We start from the raw sequence: 19,029 nt of genomic DNA, 5'->3' as shown, positions 1-19,029 counted from the left end.
GGTGTTTAGTCCATTGACATAGACTGCGCATAGGTTTGCTCTCATTACAGTATACTTGTACTCATGCCGGGGTCAAAGAAGGATAAGGTTATTGTGGGGGCGGGATCCATTGACAACTTTTTAGTAAAAATGGTAAATAAGATCAATAATGACAGAAGGGCTTCCCTGGGTAGAGGTAATCTTTCAGATCAGGATAAATTCATGGAGGTTCTTGCTGAGACTGACATTGTCACCGATATCGGACCCGTAGAAGTACTGATTCACCGGGCTCCAGATATAGAAGTTCTTGACAAGACTCCCACGGATTCGGAGGAGGAGGTGGTACCTGCCCACATATACACTAGACCTGTTAGAACCTGCAGGAAGCAGCAAAACAAAAGGGGGGGAAGGCATACTTATAAAAGAAGGGTAGATACCCACCTGCCAGATAACCATACCTCCCCTGAGTCAACTGCGATTTTGGAGGGTAAGAACGAGACAAATATAATTCTGAGCCCAGATCAGTTTGGCTTGTTAATTCGTACCTTGGAAGCCAAATTTGAATCAAAACTAGCAGAATCTCTCCAACCTCTAGTGTGCAAACTGGATAATGTTACCGCAGAGGTAAAAAGACTTGGAGGTTTGTTAGAGAACCAGCTAGCCCATATAGACAAGTTTAACCCCCCACTCCCCTTAACTAGAATAGATCCCCTTGAGAGTGGTGGAAAGGAGGTAGCCAAGGTGGCTAAAAAAACGCATGCCTCACAACAGTCTACCAGAGTTGATCTAGAATCCCCCGGTCCTTCTGTCCCACCCCCACTTCCACCTGTTAGGTCAGTAGTACACCCAAAGCCAGGGCCTATTACCAATCCGATTGCCGCACCAAGTAGGAGAAGCAATTTTAATAACCTCCCCCCGGAGTGTGCCCCCTACGTAATTGTATTGACAAATGTCCCGCCTCAAAACTCGCTCTCGGCTGAGTCACCTGAGGAGTCACATCATTCCCTCAAAAATAAAGTTGTATCTTGGTTGAGCTCAAATTGTGGTTTTCCTGCAAAATATGCAGGAAAAATTATCACAACAAGGAGGGCAAATTGGATTGGTCCCACACGCAAAACCTGTAGCGGTGATTGCGTGATAGTAAATTTTAAATACCCTCAACACGTGGCCACAGTCCTGCTAAGGGCAGCTTCGATGACTAACGATGACAACAGCATTTGTGTGCGTCCATTGGGATATTTTTACAATCATCTCCCAGGAGCCCCCACCCCTAGCCTAGGATTGAGTCCCTTTATATCGTCTGGACCACGGTCCACTTGTCTAAGTCAGGGACAAGGTAGGGAGAATATCTTTAGATCTGGACCCCACATAGCAACACATAATAGGTTTGACGCACTTTCAGGACTTGAACTGTGCGATTGACGGGGGGCCGGAGAGGGTATGGTTGATGAAGCCATAGTGGACCCTGCCCCTATGGCTCCTGTACCTTCTTCTGATAACGTTGGATATAAACCGGTAATGGGTACCCCTGATAAGGGGGAAAAGGTTAGGCTGTTAAGTTGGAATATTGCCGGCCTACGGTCCAAGAGAGGTGACCCCAACTGGTTAAATTTTGTAAGGCTATATGACATTGTCGCTATGCAGGAGACTTGGGATATGGAATGCGATTTTTGGTTGGATGGCTTTACTTCATTTTTCGTACCTGCTTCGCCCTCTCCAGCGGGAAGGAATAGAGGGGGTCTTCTGATGTTGGTCTCGGTGAATGTTAAGGGTAAAATTATAAAGGTTGATAGCGCCACGCATAATTTCCTTGTTATAGAGGTAACTTTGGTTGATGGTAGCAAAATACTCTTCGCAAACTGTTATAACGCACCACATGGCTACCCTGCTAATGAGCATTTAGTGTGGCTAACAGATGTTTTAACTGTCTATAAGGAAAAGCAAACCACTTATTGTCATTTTATTTTGTTGGGTGATTTTAATGTACATTTGTGTTCAAATTGTAACCTAATCGACTCAGATGCCCCTGACAGTATTTCCCCCCCGCATTTTGAACATACCCAGAAGGGGGAGGTTCTTGAAAACCTACTAGCTAGTAATGATCTGTATGAGGCAGAATTTTATGATAAAAGTTCACGTGTAGCCACATATACTGGAAGGGACTGTGAATCGATAATTGATTACATTTTTCTATCGTTGGGCCTTCTTAAATATGTGATTTCATATAATGCATTATCCATGTCATCGAGTGATCACAACCCCGTGGGGATGGAGTTAGCTAATGGTTTTTCACTCCTAAATACATCTGCTACTCCACAGGTTGTATTACCAGTTAAAGCGAAAGATCAGGGGAGAAGGATCAAATGGGGACAGGTAGTCCCAGATGATTTTTTCCTTAACATAACGTTAATGGCTGCAGATGATTTAAATATTTGTGTTAACCCTCTCTCTAAGGGAGAGGAGGTTTTAACTTCTTTTGAAGGTGTCTGTCGGACAGTGGCCTTGAATTTAACAGCTAAAGTCCAGGGAGATAAAAATAGACCGGTAATGGGCTGGTTTGACAATAACTGTAGTAAAGCCCATAACCTCCTTAAAAAGCACTTAATGCTCGCCCGAGGGATAAAGTCTTAGTGGGGCAGCTCAGAAAGGATTATTCCAGGGCTATCCAAGCACGTAAAAATGAATTAAAGTGTGAAGCTTGGGCCGAGCTCATGGACAAAGCTACCCTAAAAAATAGTGCCAAGTTTTGGTCAATTATTAATACCCCATTGTTCTCCCGTGACCAAAACGCGATGTTGGAACTTAATATCCCTGAGGAAGACTGGCTTAGCCATTTTGAAAAAATATACGGTAGCAACATGGAGCAGGAATCTTTTGAGGTCCCTGCGTCCGAACTCCCCTTGGGACCAGTTAGATTTGATACAGCTGAAGTCATTAAAGCAATCGAGGGTACCGCGGGTTGAAAGGCCCCGGGCCCTGATGGGGTTCCCTCTGATATGTTTAAGGCAAACTCTTTGTACTGGGCTGATATTTTAACCAAAGTTTTTAATGCCTCAGTCACTGTGGGATTTCCTAAATCTTGGTCCAGAGCTACTATAATCCCCGTGTTTAAAAAAGGCCAGAGGGGAGACCCAAGATGCTATAGGCCTATATCATTGTTGGACTCCTCTATTAAAATCTTAGGGAAGGTTGTCCTGGCTAGAATGACATCTTGGGCCAATGGGAATAATATTCTGACAGATGTACAATACGGTTTTAGAGCGGGGAGGAGCACGGAGGACCAATGCCTCAATCTTCACCTCATAATATCCAAGTATACGAGGGCAAAAAAGGGATCCATATTCCTAGGCTTCATGGACCTATCCACAGCCTTTGATCTAGTGAACAGATCAAGGCTGTGGACTATGCTCTTGAAAATGGGCCTTGACTGCTCATTGGTGCATTTCCTGGCGGAGCTGCATAAAGATCTAAATGCCTCCAGCAGGATGACAACAGAGGGGAAATGTACAGCGAGCTTTAGGTCCTGCAGAGGGGTGCGCCAAGGCTGTATTTTGGCCCCCATGTTATTCACGTTATACGTGAATTCATTGGAGACTAACAGCTGTCACTCAGGATATTCCGTGCATGGGGGGTACGCCAATTCCGGTACTCCTCTATGCCGACGACGCGGTGCTGATAGCCAGGACCCCGATTGCCCTACAGAAGCTGCTTGATTCCTTTGGAACTTTTATGTCTAGTCTAGATTTGGTGATAAATAGTGGCAAATCCCATACAATGTCAGTGGGTTGCTCTAAAACTAAAGATAAAATCTTTTTTTGTGGCAGTGAGGTTATTTCTAGCGTAAAGGTTTTCACCTACTTGGGTGTAGTATTTGATCATAAGGGGACTTGGATACCACAGCTAACATCCAAGGCGAATGCGGTGAGAAGTTCTGCTTCCGCAGTTTTGGGGTTCGCTAAAAGACTAGGGGGGAAACCCACAGAGGCGATCCTGGCTATTTACAAGGCCAAATCAGTCTCCATTGCAAGATATGGGGCTGCAATTTGGGGGTTTGTAAAACCTGACCGCATCCAAATGGAGGAAAACAAATTTTTGCGGTCATTGCTGGGCCTACCTCAGTCAACAGCGACTTACTCCCTACACCTTGAGCTAGGACTTGAATACATCACAGACAGGTTAAAACTAGCACCGATCCTGTTATGGATTAAGCTTTGGGTAAATCCGAACCTTAGTCTTAATCATAAGATCATTAAGGATTGTCTCAAATTAGATCACATGAGGGATATTCAGTGGTTGTCCTATGTAGAGTCCTTGGCTGTGAAGCTAGGACGCCCTGAGATCTTTGCTAGACCAGAATCCCTGTGTAAAGCAGATCTAGAATGGGTGAAGATTAACTTCACTATGCTCTGTGTTGCCGAGCGTGAAGCGGATGAGCTAGGTAAACCCTCAGTGAGGGCACATGTAATGGTAACCACATCTCCTGAGTTGGCTCCTTATTTGTTAGTGGTGACAAATTTTTTCCATAGATGGTTACTGACAAAATTCCGTTTCAATCAAATACATATGGTTTTTGGGATGTGAAAGGTAGGCTTGGGGTTTCTACTCCATGTAAATGTGATGATCAGTCCGTCCAGGACACTGCGCACTTTTTGTTTTTTTGCCCCTGGTATTCCGAACCCCGGAATCGGTTTGTAAAACCAATGCTGAAAGAGATGAGATTTTCGCAGTATAAGCCCGCATTGCTATTTCTGCAAATGATAGAAACCCCCGTAATTATGTACTGTATCGCCAGTTTTCTGGCTGCATCTATAAGAATCAGGAGATCAAGATTGGACTCTTAACGCTGGAAGCTAACCATTCTGTATCATGTATTCAAATAATGGATTATTGGGCTTGAATGGAAATGAAATTGTGTATTTATATTTATATTTTTAATGGGTTTTTACTGTCATTTTGACTGAAATTGCATTAATTGACCTTTTAAACATGTTTTAGATAGTTTTATTAATGTTTAGTATACTTTTATGATTTTAATTAATCGAATAAAGTGGTTTTGACTGACTGACTGACTGAAGCAAAAGAAAGATGTGGAAAAGTATTTGTAATTGAGGATCTTACCCTTTACCATCATCAAGTTTTGGTATTTTGCTCAGAAGTGTTAGGTAATTGATGGTTCAAAAGAGTGTATGCAAAAAGGTACTGTTCTACAGGTTTTACAGTTTTGGCAGCAAACATTTGATCTGTAGAAATTACAATCATGATTGAGCAGAATGATTTGTCTTTCTTTAGACCATCTTCTCCTGACGAGTGCACTGTAACAGAAGAAACAAGCATTGAATTTGATGCATCATCATTTCAAACAACATCAGTGAAGATCATCGCAAAAAATGGAAATGGACTTGCTGAGACAACTTTTCGACTGAGTGAAAATGATGTTCGTAAGTAATAAATCCTAAGCTTTTGTTCCTATAACAATTCAGTGTTTGTAAATATTAAGTATAATTTTCAGACATCTAAGAATATTGCTGATTCCATTGAGACAGTGCTCTAGAGCATAAAATGATAGAGTTTGAATTCTTGGGAGGGTAGGGGGGGGGGGGTCCATAGCTGTAATGTAAAAGAATGTTCAAAAGATTCCAGAAACAAATTTGAGATGATCAATATTTGGTGAAAAAAAGTGTCTGCTGTGCAATTCACTTGAAGTGAGGGAGGCTGTAAATCTAAAGACTAAAACAACAGAAATTTGACACTTGTTAGCTGGTCATGCTTGCCATGTCAGATTGGGTAGAAACCCTGACGGCCAACTATCTGGTGACATGTGCCCCTTAGTAGAGAGTTAGATTGACCTTTTCCTTTATGGATGCTAAATTCCAAGAGTGGAGGTGTCCTAACTTTGGTAGGTTTATATTGTGAATCCCCACAAGCAGTAGTAGTAGTATATTCAGTTGAGTTTTTTTCACTGGTTTTCCCCTAATTTTCTCTATATTGTCTGATAAATTAGCCTACAGCATACTATACCAGCGGGTTTTCAGGTGTTGGCAAAGATCTTTATTTAGAATTGCAAGATGCAGGTATAGCATTGAGCCAAAATTGCAATATGAATTAAAAAGAACAACAAATTCATAACCTGAAGTAGTAAACCACTCGTAACTAACATCCACCATAAACGCCTCTCAACCTGTTTAACTCAGTAATTCAATGTGTAATCTAACATAGGTAAAGAGGTACAATGAAATAAACTCCATGCTCCATCTCCTATAGAAATATCAAAATAAGTCCCCAGTATGAGGCAGCTGCAAAGCAGCACTTCTCTATTATAATGTGAATGATGACTTATTAGGGTTTATGGAGCTTATGGTATTATACTTGGGATTACGTGGTGAAGTTTGAACTGTGGAACGTGTTTGTAAAATTATGTAGTAGCCTCTTTTAATGGCAATACAAATGTGTTTCCTGAAAAATACTACTTTATACTCATGTAGAAATTGACTAAATGCAATCCTAATTGTGCAGAATACTGAATATTTTGTTAAGATAATGAGTTATCATGAGTAAACAGCCTTTTGTCCCTTGTGTTCTTAATGGCAGTAAGATTATTTTACCCATGATTCCTCCATGTAGATATATGAAAGGGATTGCTGCATAGTACAAACAATCTGTAGATTCTGTGATAGCATTAACAAGTGAAACATTATAGACCGTAATGAAGGCAGAAAATTTGCAAATATTCAGAGAAGGCATTTGTTTGACCCTTGTTAATATGCTTTGACCCTCCCTAGGGATCAGAAATGTTATTCGCTAAAAGGCTGCCACGAAAAAAACAACTTTTGCTACTTTTATTAAATATGATGACCTTCTCAAATTCAAACTCTATTCAAATTTCAGACAGTGGACCAGGCGGTACACATAACCTCTACATATGAATATATTTCCTTTTCTCTTTCTGAGAATTTCTTAAAAATACGGTGTGCAGATTGCCATCACACTCTGTGATGTGTGTATATTTAGTAACTCTGAATTGTAATCAAGTGCTGCCATCTCAGGTCTGTTGTGATATCTATCTATCTATCTATCTATCTATCTATCTATCTATCTATCTATCTATCTATCTATCATTAATTACTGGTCTAATGACCAAATCATTTCTAATTGTTGCAGCAACCCCAAAATTGCATTGAGCCTTAACACGTGTTTCTCTGACGCATTTAATTAATAAAAGTCTGAATGTGAAGTTTTAATGTATATATTTTTGTTGCTTTCGATTCATCGTTTGTTTGTGGAAAGACAGGCTTTCCCAGCGCTTTTGTTAATAGTTTTAATGGGCAATAAATGTATCTTTCCATGGAGAGTTAGACTGTTTTCGTCTGAGGAGTACATCACTGATTGAACAGAGGATATAGATTAAACAAAGAGACAAATTAACTAAGAAGTAAATCAGACTGGTGATCTAATTTTCTAGATTTCACATTGGTTGCAATTCTGAATTCCCCATGCATTCGTTGTTGGAATACTATGTCTCACTTTGTGCATTGAATATTTACATTCAATGTCAGTTACAGACAGTTAAGACGGCATCATTTACTTTGTGACCCAATTATTGACACCTTTTTCCCTCAATGGGTGAAGATCCTAACAAGCGCGACCCAGACTGAGTTGGACTAGACAACTTAACTCTATACACATTTGCCTATTAAACTTCTTACAGTACTAATACCTACTTCCTCAGTATTGTTCTTTCTTAAATCATCACTTATTCCTTGCATTTCTAATTTCAATTTTCAGTCTTCATTTTGAGCAGTTGATAATGTTCAATATTCATCAGCTAATCGCCTTTCAGGTAAACAATTAATTGCTTTCAATAAATCTCTCAAGAGGACCCGAAGTGTGTTAGGTGGTGCTGAAGTTGAATGTTTATGTACAGGCAGCCTTACAAATAATTGTTAAATGAAGAACTCCTATGTGATAGCTTTGATTTCTACTATTTTTCCGTGATGTTTGTATAAAATCTTAAAATCGAGTTGGTAGTTCTGATATTTTTTTCTGAAACTACATTTTTTAAGAATTTAAAATGTTAGTTTTAGTGTGTTTACTGTCATATTTATTAATCCTTGCTTTCTTTTTAAGCTTTTGTTCCATATGAACCTCAAATACTGCAGGTGACCGCAGACCACACAACAAATTTGCTTTTTGTGGAATGGAAAGGAAATGCATCTAGCTTTTCCGAAAAAGTTAAAGCAAGCTGGCAAATTCAGTTTCTGCGCACTGAAAACATGGAAGTGGCATCAACAGTATGTACTTTGAATTATATATACATATGGATGACTGAACAAAATATGGATTCACCCTAATAGTTATAGCCAGCTCTTGTAAAGAGTTCTTAAGAGAGTCTTTTTTTCTCCCCTGAGGACACTGCAAAGTGAATTGAATTTTGGCATGGATGAATTTACTTTGTGTAGTTACCACTTGTGAAATAGGCCATATCAGAGCACTGAATGCAAAAGAGTATGATTCTTCTAATTTATCTAGCTTTAGTCATAATTATTTAGCGCTGCACAGTGGTAGTGCTGCTTCTACTTGTTCATGAAAACCTTCTCTACCTGGTTACTACACTACAAACGTTGAACTACTGGCTTCCGCCACCTTTGCCTTTCTTCTGCAGTGCTGTCCTGATAGTTCACCTGCTCTCTTCCAGGCTGATTAAAAGAATGCTTGTTTGTCCTTCTGGTATCTTAAAGCAGTCATGCAATTAAGTAACTGTTATAAAATTATTGGTTAGTGGGAATAGCCTATGTTATCTGAGAACAATAGAAGTCTGAATTCATGACCTACACATTTTTATTTCACCCTCTTCCTGCATTTCTATGGATCCAGCATTTGGAGAGTGGGATGTATATGCAGAGTTGGTGTAATCATTTTTTTTATCCCATAGCAGAGTGAGTGGTTGGAGTGTTTAAAATGTGTTCTTGAAGGATTTAGAACAAACAGACAGGCTCTGTCCTATTCTACATTAAACACATTTCCCTACTTTATTTATATTCATGGTAAGAGGAATTTACTATTAAATCATTCGACTGCCCTCTTTTCAACTTTATAAAAAGTCTCACTGTCATAAAACCGCCATTTGAAAGATGTGTGGCACATGAATAATAGGTGTTATTTCCTATTTCAATAGCATTGATTTGCTAAACTTCAGAGAGATGAAAGGCTGGGTAAGCCATTCCTCATTTGTTGCCTTTGACCTGCAAGTGTTTGCGTGGACTCTCCAACTACTGTGCTAGCTTAATTATTTTCCAGAATATTTGTTTCTTCAGCTTTTTATTTTAATTACTTTTTTAGATAACAGTATTTTAACATAAGGGAATTAAAAGGAGCAGGTATAAGGATGATTAGCAGATAAATGATATTGCAAGGAATATACTCAGACATCTGTGACATCAGCTGAGTTGTCTTAGGAGATATGTTTTTGGGTAGGCCCTCAATTTTAGATACTTTTATTGTGAGTGGAGCTGTAAAGAAAGCGAGAGAGAGCCAGAGGCCTTAAACAAAGAATGACCTGCCACAAAAATGTTTGCATTTCCCGATTCCCATTTTACTACAGTCTAATTATAGCCTGGAAGTCCCATAATGCAAAGCGATCTGGGCATTTCTAAGAACTCCTGATGTCATTGTGACTGCTGCCCTCATACATGAATAATTTCAGCTCGATTCCCGCCTACCTGAAGGGAGAGAGGTGCTCTTCAATTAGTTATTGTTCATCGATTTTTTATTGAACTTCTGGAAGAAAAAAATAGTAACTTTTCCATCACATCTAAGACGGGGCTCCTTTCAAATATGTTCTCTGTAACTTTGCTCTGTTATTAGTGAATCCCTTCTCCAAACATTACCAATGTATTGCCATTTTTACAGCCTTAGGCACTTAATTAATTGAAATCAGATGTTATGTCCCAGGACCAAATTCTGCTTCTGTTGCCTGGCATGACTCAGATTTTCAAAACACATGATGATCTTGTTGGCTGGAATGAATTGATGGATGCCTTTTGTAGTCTGGATGTTTTTCCTGCAAATGTCATGCACACACTGTTTTAGAAAGGAAGTAATTATTCGTTGCTATTGGGTAGACAATGTTGCATGTATTATTCAGAACAATAAATTATTGGGTGTTTTTTATTATTGTAGAACCTGTATAGCACGACCTGGACTGAAGATGAGGAAACTTTTAACTATAACTGGACCTCTGATATGGCTTTGGAGTGTACGTCGCACTCTGTGAGAATAAGATGCTACCTGCATGAGAAATATTATGATGGCGACAAGAAATGGAGTGGCTGGAGCAGTATTAAGACAGTTCCTGGTAGGATTGTTACATTTGTGTGTTCAGTTATTTGAGAAACTTACTTGAGCTATTGATGTTTCTTTGAAGTCCTATTACAAATGTGAGCAGCTGTGAAATCTTTTTGTGGAGGGGTAAACAGAACATGGGAGGTGCTTAATAATACTAGAGAAATTGTTCATTGTTTATGCATGTGGAGCAGGTGTGTGCTACATACCAATTCATATTACGCTAGCAAATCTTTATCGGATTGGATTCCCATAATTGACAACTTGCAGTCCTTTGAAACTATGCCTCTGAATTTCTGAGAGTGCTTGAAAGCCATGCGAGTGGCACACTGTAAGCTATGCAAATGGCACAAACATAAAAGTGCACCCGGTAGGCAACCTCCTCTTCTCACATACTTATGCAAGAAATGTAAACAACTCACCTGATCTGCTGAGGCACCTGCAGAAGGAACTACAATTTCTTGGAACAAATGTTTATTTTTTTACAGAGGGTCTGATGGGACTCCCCTCCCTTTTCTTTATTGACTGGATCAAAAGCCTTGCTCATTTCTAAATGACTGTCTTCCTAGCCGCTAGAGCTGCTGCTTGCACTTCCTAGCTATATCTGCTCCCAGAGCCCTACCTTACTGCCTGGAACAAGCTACCTATCTTGACTGGCCTGTTATTTGCAGGATAGAAAGTCAGGAGGACTTCATCATATAGATTCTGTGGTGACAGCTACCCTCAAACCATAGTGTTCCCAGCCAAATAAATAAATGCTTGACCTATGGAATAATTAATCACTTCTTTAAGGTGTGTGGAGCCATTGGCGCCTGCTGTGCATCTCTCCGATGGCACCAACTGCTCCACTGGTGATACTGAAGGAAATTAATTTACCTATTCTGTCGATTAAATAGACCCAATTGCACTTTTCTGGAAATTGCAATCCGAATACCAAGGCACAATACAAGGATAACACATGACAGTTTTAATTGATGTTGGTACCATTGTAAACATCTTCCCGGACCATCTGAAGTCTTTTAAACCAACACTCATGCGAACCAGGTTCTGTATCTGTAAAGTAACTCTCCCATCATCCTCTGTGCTGTCTTCAGTTCTGTTATTGAACCAGGAAACTTATGGCAAATGCCAACATCTTTGCAGCTGACCAATGCACCGAGGTGCTGATTGGCTGCTGGTCTGCTGAGAATCATCATGCATCCAGACTTGGGAGTTTCAGGACATGCTTGGAGAATTCCAGCACCTCTTTCACAGAGCTGGGTGCCTGAAAAGATAGGTTTTTAAAATTCATGTTGACAAAACTGTGCATTCAGTCGCAGTTAACCACTGTACGGTGGACTTCAGTCTGAGAAAGAGATCACAAATGAACAGGAAAGGCTAGGAAAGGCAGACATTTTCAGGAGCTGCCCCTTAGGTCTCTCCAACTGTTGCAAACTCTGCTAACTCGGGGAGCGTTGTGTACCCATGCACAGGCGCTTTTTAACTGCACGGGATGCCATATGACTTTAACAGTGGACAACCTGGATACTGAAGTGAATGGAAGTCATTAGCTTAGAGCAAAATGCAGTCTAAGAGCAACTCATGCCTGATCCAGAGTCTTGGTATATATATCAACACTTTTTCTCATCACCACTAATACCACCAAAAAACTTTAGAACCTTATTCAGAAATACTATCAAGCTTGATGGGTGACATTGTAAGTGATGACATTCTGTTAAAATGCCAGTTTGTGGCATGTGTAGTTGTTGATACAGATGCTGTGCATAATTCTGCCATTTAATGTTGGGCTCGTACGTGTCAAACTTGTTTTTCTTCAAAGAAGTCTACAGGTCACAAGATATGGTGACTCCACCTTTTACTGTTAAATCACATGGGCATTGGCTCCACTATTAGTTAGTTTCTATCCACCTTCCGGTTTGGACATGCATTCTGGGAGCTCCAGGACGATGCCCTCTGCTGTTAGGTAACAGTACCTCTAGGTTCTTCCTGCCTGATCCACAAAAACAATTTTCTTCTTCTTTACCCACGGTCACGTCTGCCAAATTCGGCATCTGAATTCCTTCCACCATCCCCCTTTGGAGCACATGCTGCATCCCGGGGCCTTCTCCTCGGCTTCTTCCACCAAGAATGCAGATTCTGTAATAGAAAAAACCTTTTCCATTACTGTCCACAGTGCCTTTCCGAAACACCCCTGAACAGTTCACCATAGGGTCCGTAACTCCAGACTTTCATCAGAGCATTACGAGGCATCCTGCACAGACTGCCACACATTCCAATTCAAAAAGACACTCCATTACCAATGAGACCAGAGCCTAGCTCAATGTACCATGGCACACCATCAATAAGACGACTGCCCTGATCTCCTCAGTTTCCAAGATATCGAGGTGGAGCCACAGCCAGAGACTTTAGGCTACCAGGCCCTCTTCTTTTGCTCAGAACCTAGCTCTCTCACACACACTCCGAGATAGAGGTACTGCCGGTCACCCAACAGAAAATGTCAAGTGTGAGTGCGACACCCCTCCCCCTGTCCACCTCCACACCTGCAGTTACAAGCAACACACCACCCTAGAGAGGGTCAGGCATTGAGCTCCAAAGTCTGCTCTGACTATCCAGTCCTCCGCTGCCTGAAGGCTCACGCCAACACGGAATGAAGTCCTCTGGGCCAAGACCAATTCACCCACCGGCGCTAAAAGAGCCAATCCAGCCCCAGCCATTGGTGCCGACAATGCCTTCTAAGCCGGCACCAAAACCTGTCTTGGCTCCCAAGATTCCTTCGGCTCCAAAAAGCCATTTGGCATAAAACAAACAAAAACCTGCATCAGTGTCGCAGTGCTCTGAGGTCCAAAGCCATATAGACGGCAGGGATGGAGGACCAAGAGCAACCCATCCTGCTTTGGCTCCAATAGGAGCTCAATACTAGACAGCGCCAACTTGCGATCCACCCTCAAACAGGGAGGTTTGTAACCAAGTCGCCTCCAAAGGAGCAAGACTTTTGTGTCCCTCAAACGAAAGCTGACTTTTTGAGTAGGAGCTTGCTCAGGAACCCTTGCCTCTGCCTACATTAAGGAAACATTGTGACGGGGCACTAATCCAGCACTGCCTCGGCCCATCGCACCACCTCCTCAGCATTCTTTTCCACCTCTTCCACCATTCCCTCCTCCACCACTCCCTCTTCCTTCACCTCCAGCACCATCTCCTTCACTACTCCTTCCTCAAACCGCCGCACAAGAGGGATCACCATGCTCCTCTGATGATGGAGGGGCCTTCAAACCCTATTCTTTGACAAAGACAAGGCACTGGGATCGGAGACGACAATGGGAAAATTGCACCATTGACCCACCTAACGACATTGACCCATACGCCTACCCCACAAAGCCATCTGCTTCTGACAATATTGCCTCATATCACAGGATGTTAAGTATGGCCGCAACCTTCCACATGGTAGAGTTTCATAAGGAAAAGGAGGACAAGGACATTTTGTGGAAGCACACTCCTCTACCCAAAGGTTGCTTCAATATCTCCCAATGCTTAAAAGCATGCTCTGAACTGCGCCTGAAACCTTTAAAGACCCTGTGAAAGCTAGGGTAGGAACCTCAAATATTGATCAGAAATACAAGGCATCACTCTCCAACCCACCATGCATTAGTGGCCAACTTAAACCTAATTCTCTGGTGGGGCATATGGTGTGAACGCTCACTAAAGCACAGTGCGCTGGTGATGCTCCTTCACTTGATGAACGTAGAAAAATTAGTGCTATGGGCAAATGCATTGCCACTCATTTGTCAAGCCAATTGAGAATTGCAAACTCCATCAGACTACTCTTATGTTATGACCATGCTCACTGGGAGGAGATGGAGGAGCTCCTCCAACATTTCAAAGATGGTTACACAAGCTTGTCCCGGAAGCTGATTTCTAACACTACCATCCATAGTGCCCTAGACGCAGTTGACAAAGAAGCACTGGGCATTAACTCTAGTGTCTTGATTAGATTCCACGCCTGTCTGCGTGTCTCTGGTTTTAAATCAGAGGTACAACAGCATCTCCTTATCCTGCCTTTCGACAGGGAGCACATGTTTTATCCACAGGTTGTTGAGATGCTGGTAAAAAATCAAAAAGGACACGTACACCCTGAAGGCGTTGAGTGCCTTAGAAAACCCTTCTCCTTGGGAGTCTTTTCGAAGGTCCACCTAAACAGGGGGCTCCAAGACAACCTCCCACAAGGCATCTACCTCCTACCAGAGGTAGCTGCACCAATAGATGTCATAGGGCTACTTCAGGGTAGGTTACAAATGCAGTTGCTCCAGAGGTAGAGGTGCCACAGGTAAGCCAGCCCCTACTACTTAGTAGTGACTCCTTCTCCCACGATCACACTACACCTGTCGGGGGAAGACTGTCAGGAGTTTCTCGTCCATTGCCGGGGGATCACCTCTGATCAGTGAGTTCGTTCAATCATCAGACAGGGATACTGCTTAGAACACACCTCAAACCCAGCAAACATCAATCCCCGCAGACCCACCCTCTCTCAGAAACACCAGCACCTCATCAAAGAGAAATTAGAAACACTCATTCTCAAATCAGCTGTAGAACCAGTGTTGCTCAACCACTGTGGCAAGGCAGTGTACTATTTGTACTTTCCCATACCCACAAAGGACTGTTCCTTCAGACCCGTACTCCACCTTATGCCCCTCAGCAAATACATCCTGTGAGAGCACTTTCACAAGGTGACACTGGAGGATGTTGTCCCTGTACTGCAGCTGACTGCATGACTGCCCTTGGCTTGAAGGACTCCTACTTTCACACCTTCACATCGCCAGTACCCCGGTTTGTGGTATGTGGTCCTCATTACCAGTTCAAAGTGCTGCACTTTTGGGTAACCACCACCCCATGGAGTTTGCAAAGTATCTTGTTGTGGTTACTGCTCATCCCCCGAGAAACAGCATCAACGTCTTCCCTTACTTGAACAATTGGCTGATCAAGAGCGCAACCCAGCAGTAATGTCTGGCACATTCCAAATTCACCATTAGCCTGTTAAACTATCTGGGTTTTTCGATCAACCTAGGCAAGTCCCTCCTCCAGCCCTCCTTACGAGCAGTTATTGATTTAGACACCAGGAAAGCCTGTCCCAGCAGAGCATGCATCCAAACATTACTAACCTTGCTCCCTCCCTTTCAGCCAGATTGCAAATTAACAGTAAGGGCCGTCATGCGTCTCCTTAGCTTGATGGCCTCCTGGATTTTCATAGTTCCTCATGCCAAATTTCATGTGTCCGTTGCAGGAGTGCCTAGCTGCACAGTGATCACAAGCTTAGGGTCGCTAGGAGCCATAGTGCTAATCTAGGACCATATTCATCATTCACTGCAGTGAGGAAACAGCACAGATAGGTTACAAGGCAGGCCCTTTCTTGACCCAGTCCCGCAGATGACCGTCACAATGGACGCTTCACTCACCGGGTGGGGGTACACTTCAGAAACTTGACTGTTCAAAGCATATGGACATCATAGCAACAGGGTCTTATCATCAACTACCTGGAATCGTTGGAGGTCCAGCTAGCACTCAAGTCATTCCTGATTCATGTTCAGTAAAACACGGTTCTTATTCACACGGACAACATGACAGGCATGTGCCACCTGCAGAAGCAGGGAGGCACTCACAACAGTTGTCTGCGTTGGCTCAGGGCTTTTGTAAGTGCGCAATTCAGCTACAAAGTCCGTCTACTAGCAGATTTTCTACCTGTAATGGAAAACAACTTTGAAGACCTGCTCTTCAGGATGTAGCAACAAGTCCACAAGTGGGAATCACAGCCACTATTCCACCTCCTGTACAGCCATCGTTGGGAGCTCCCAGACGTAGACCCAACCTTTGCCTCTAGGTGGCCACACCCAAAGTTCATGGAAATTGTACTATGGATGAATTTGTCAAGGATATTTATTTGCGCTTTGCCGTTCTCCCACTTCTTCTTGTGGTTTGGAGGTTTCAATAAACATCCCTCACTCTCATCCAGTGGCACCCACCTGGGCCCGGCAGCCCTGGTGTACAACTCTTCTGGACCTCTCCCTAGTGCCTGGCGAGAAGCTGCCCAACTGGCCAACCTTTTCACACAGAGCCAGTGCACCCTCAGCCACAGAACTCCAAGAAGCTAAATCTTGCGAGTTGGCTCCTGAGGTCCTAGAATTTGGCTATCTCAACATACCTCCAGACTGTTTGATCATCTTCAAGTAAGTGCTTAAGCCTACAAGAAGCATAGGCGCTGGAAGTAGGGGTACAGCTTTGCTGCAGAAACCCCACAAATAACTATACTGGAGTTCAGAAGGTGAATGAACGAACAACTGTCAGGCTTTGTCTTCAAACATGTGTTAACTTTTCTCTCACTGTAAAGTGAGAGGGTTTTGTAAATGTGACCTAGGTGAAAATCTTGCTGGGGCACAAGTGAAAGGAAAGGCTGTAGGATGTCACTGTTTTTCTAGCACAAAACAACGTTTAAATACCTGTAAATGAACTGTACACATTTAAAAATATATCAGAAATTAGGAAAGCACAAATTAATTCAATTGTTCTGAAATTCTGAAGTGTGATCGAAACAAAGATCTTAACAGGTTCAAGACAAATCAAGATACTTTTCTTGGTGAAGCACAAATGATAAATATTCGTTAACCTAATTTCACACATTATTATTTGTGGGCTTTACAGTTTTACCAGCAAGACTGCATGCCTATTCAAATTTAGTGCCCATTTCAATGGAAAAAGTGTGGTATGTAAATGAGAATGTGCTACCTCATCACAGATTAGATACCACACCCTTACTTCTCTCCTGCAAAATGGACGTGACCCTTGTTTTTGTGTGATCCTTGAATTGTTCATAATCCCTTTGACTTCAGTGAAATAACATTAATGGCAGCACTCCCACTCTGAAACTTGTTCCAGCACCACTGACAACAAGAACCTGCGATGCAGCTAAATGGAAAAAGTTTGTACAGTACTGAACTCCCAAGTCAGTGTTACTGACATCCTGCTTAGATTTTTAAAGGAGGACCTTTGTTCAGTAATAACTGTGCGAATCCAGCCAATGTTATAAGGTTATCAGTGGAAGACGAAAGCAGCCCAGACAGGCAAGGACTTCTAAACTGCCTTGGGAATCTCCGTAACTGTAAAGCCGAGACTGCCTCGTTGAATATGGTGAGTGCAGGTGCTTGGCTAAACTGCCTCTCCTGCCGATGCAAATTCATAATTAATTGGGGTCCTTGGGTTCAATCAATCAATCGAGACATTTGTAAAGCGCACTACTCACCCGTGAGGGTCTCAAGGCGCTGGGGGGGCTGCTGCTACTGCTCGAGCAGCCATGTCTTGAGTAGCCTCCTGAAGGTTAGTAGGTCTTCGGTCTTCAGTAGGCGGATGGGGAGGGTGTTCCGGGACTTGGCGGAGAGGTAGGTGAATGATCTGCCGCCGGCGGTCGCTCTCCTGATGCGGGGTCGGTGGCGAGGGTGAGGTCGGTGGAGCGGAGCTGGCGGTGCGGGGTGTAGAAGGTGAGCCGTTTGTTGAGGTATGCTGGTCCGGTGTTGTGTAGTGCTTTGTGGGTGAGGAGCTTGAAGGTGATCCTCTTGTTGACGGGAAGCCAGTGCAGGTCTCTCAGGTGGGGTGTGATGTGGCTGTAGCGAGGGATGTCAAGGATCAGGCGTGCAGAGGTGTTCTGTATGTGTTGTAGTTGTTTCAGCAATTTGGCCGAGGTTCCTCCGTATAGGGGGTTTCCGTAGTCCAGTCTGCTGCTGACGAGGGCTTGGGTGTCCGTTCTTCTAGTGTCAGTGGGGATCCGCCTGTAGATCTTTTGGAGCATGCGGAGAGTGTTGAAATAGGAGGATGAGATGGCGTTGACTTGCTTGGTCATGGAGAGTGATGAATCGAGGATGAATCCCAGGTTGTGTGCATGGTTGGAGGGTGTTGGTGCTGCTCCCAGGTCGGTCGGCTACCAGGAGTCGTCTCAGGCAGAAGGGGTGATGCCGAGGATGAGGACCTCCATCTTGTCGAGTTCAGCTTCAGGCGGCTGTTCCACATCCATTCGGAGACGGCTTCCATTCCTTCGTGGAGGTTGGTTTTGGTGGTGAGTGGGTCCTTGGTGAGTGAGAGGATCAGTTGTGTGTCGTAGGCGTAGGAGATGATGTTGAGGTCATGCAGTCTGGCGATGTGGGCGAGTGGGTTCATGTAGATGTTGAACATCGTCTCGCTGAGGGAGGATCCTTGGGGTACGCCGCAGGTGATCTTGGTGGCTTCGGATCGGAAGGGAGGGAAGCGGATGCTCGGTGTTCTGCTGGTGAGGAAGGAGGTGGTCCGGTCCAGTGCTTTGCCTCGGATTCCTGTGTTGTGGAGGCGAGTGCGTAGGGTGTGGTGGCAGATGGTGTCTGATGGGGAGCTGGAGTGGATGGTGCTCATTGTTTTGATGGTGTCGTCGTCGTTGATGTTGGTCCAGGTGACTAGTGGGTCCCCATGTGTTGTGGTTGTGGGGTGTAGTTTGCTGCAGTGGTGGCCCGGTTGTTGAAGCTGTCGAAGCTGACATGGATGTCTGCGATCTTGCGATTTCTGAATTTACAAAGGCACAATCGGCAATTACGACTGCCTAACTGGAGTGACTGGAACTTGGATTCAAAACCTTTTTAACAACATAAGCATTGCTGGAGGAAAGTTTGAATTGACACTCACGCAAGGAATGCAGGAGAGTTTAAT

General features: G+C 43.3%; 1 protein-coding gene across 2 annotated transcripts in view; it reads left to right on the top strand.

Moving 5' to 3' along the window:
* LIFR (LIF receptor subunit alpha) overlaps window positions 1-19,029 on the top strand; it is a 682,553-nt gene that overhangs the window by 425,785 nt on the left and 237,739 nt on the right. For both annotated transcript variants that reach the window (XM_078674980.1, XM_078674981.1), the window contains exons 5-7: window positions 5,269-5,417; window positions 8,104-8,267; window positions 10,156-10,330. In XM_078674980.1, the coding sequence (XP_078531106.1) occupies window positions 5,269-5,417; window positions 8,104-8,267; window positions 10,156-10,330 (488 nt within the window). The remainder of the gene's footprint in view (window positions 1-5,268; window positions 5,418-8,103; window positions 8,268-10,155; window positions 10,331-19,029) is intronic.

This window comes from Lissotriton helveticus, chromosome 2_1 (genome assembly GCF_964261635.1).
Source record: "Lissotriton helveticus chromosome 2_1, aLisHel1.1, whole genome shotgun sequence".
NCBI lineage: Eukaryota > Metazoa > Chordata > Amphibia > Caudata > Salamandridae > Lissotriton > Lissotriton helveticus.
Note: the sequence above shows the minus strand (reverse complement) of the source record. Positions and strands in the feature narration are given on the sequence as shown.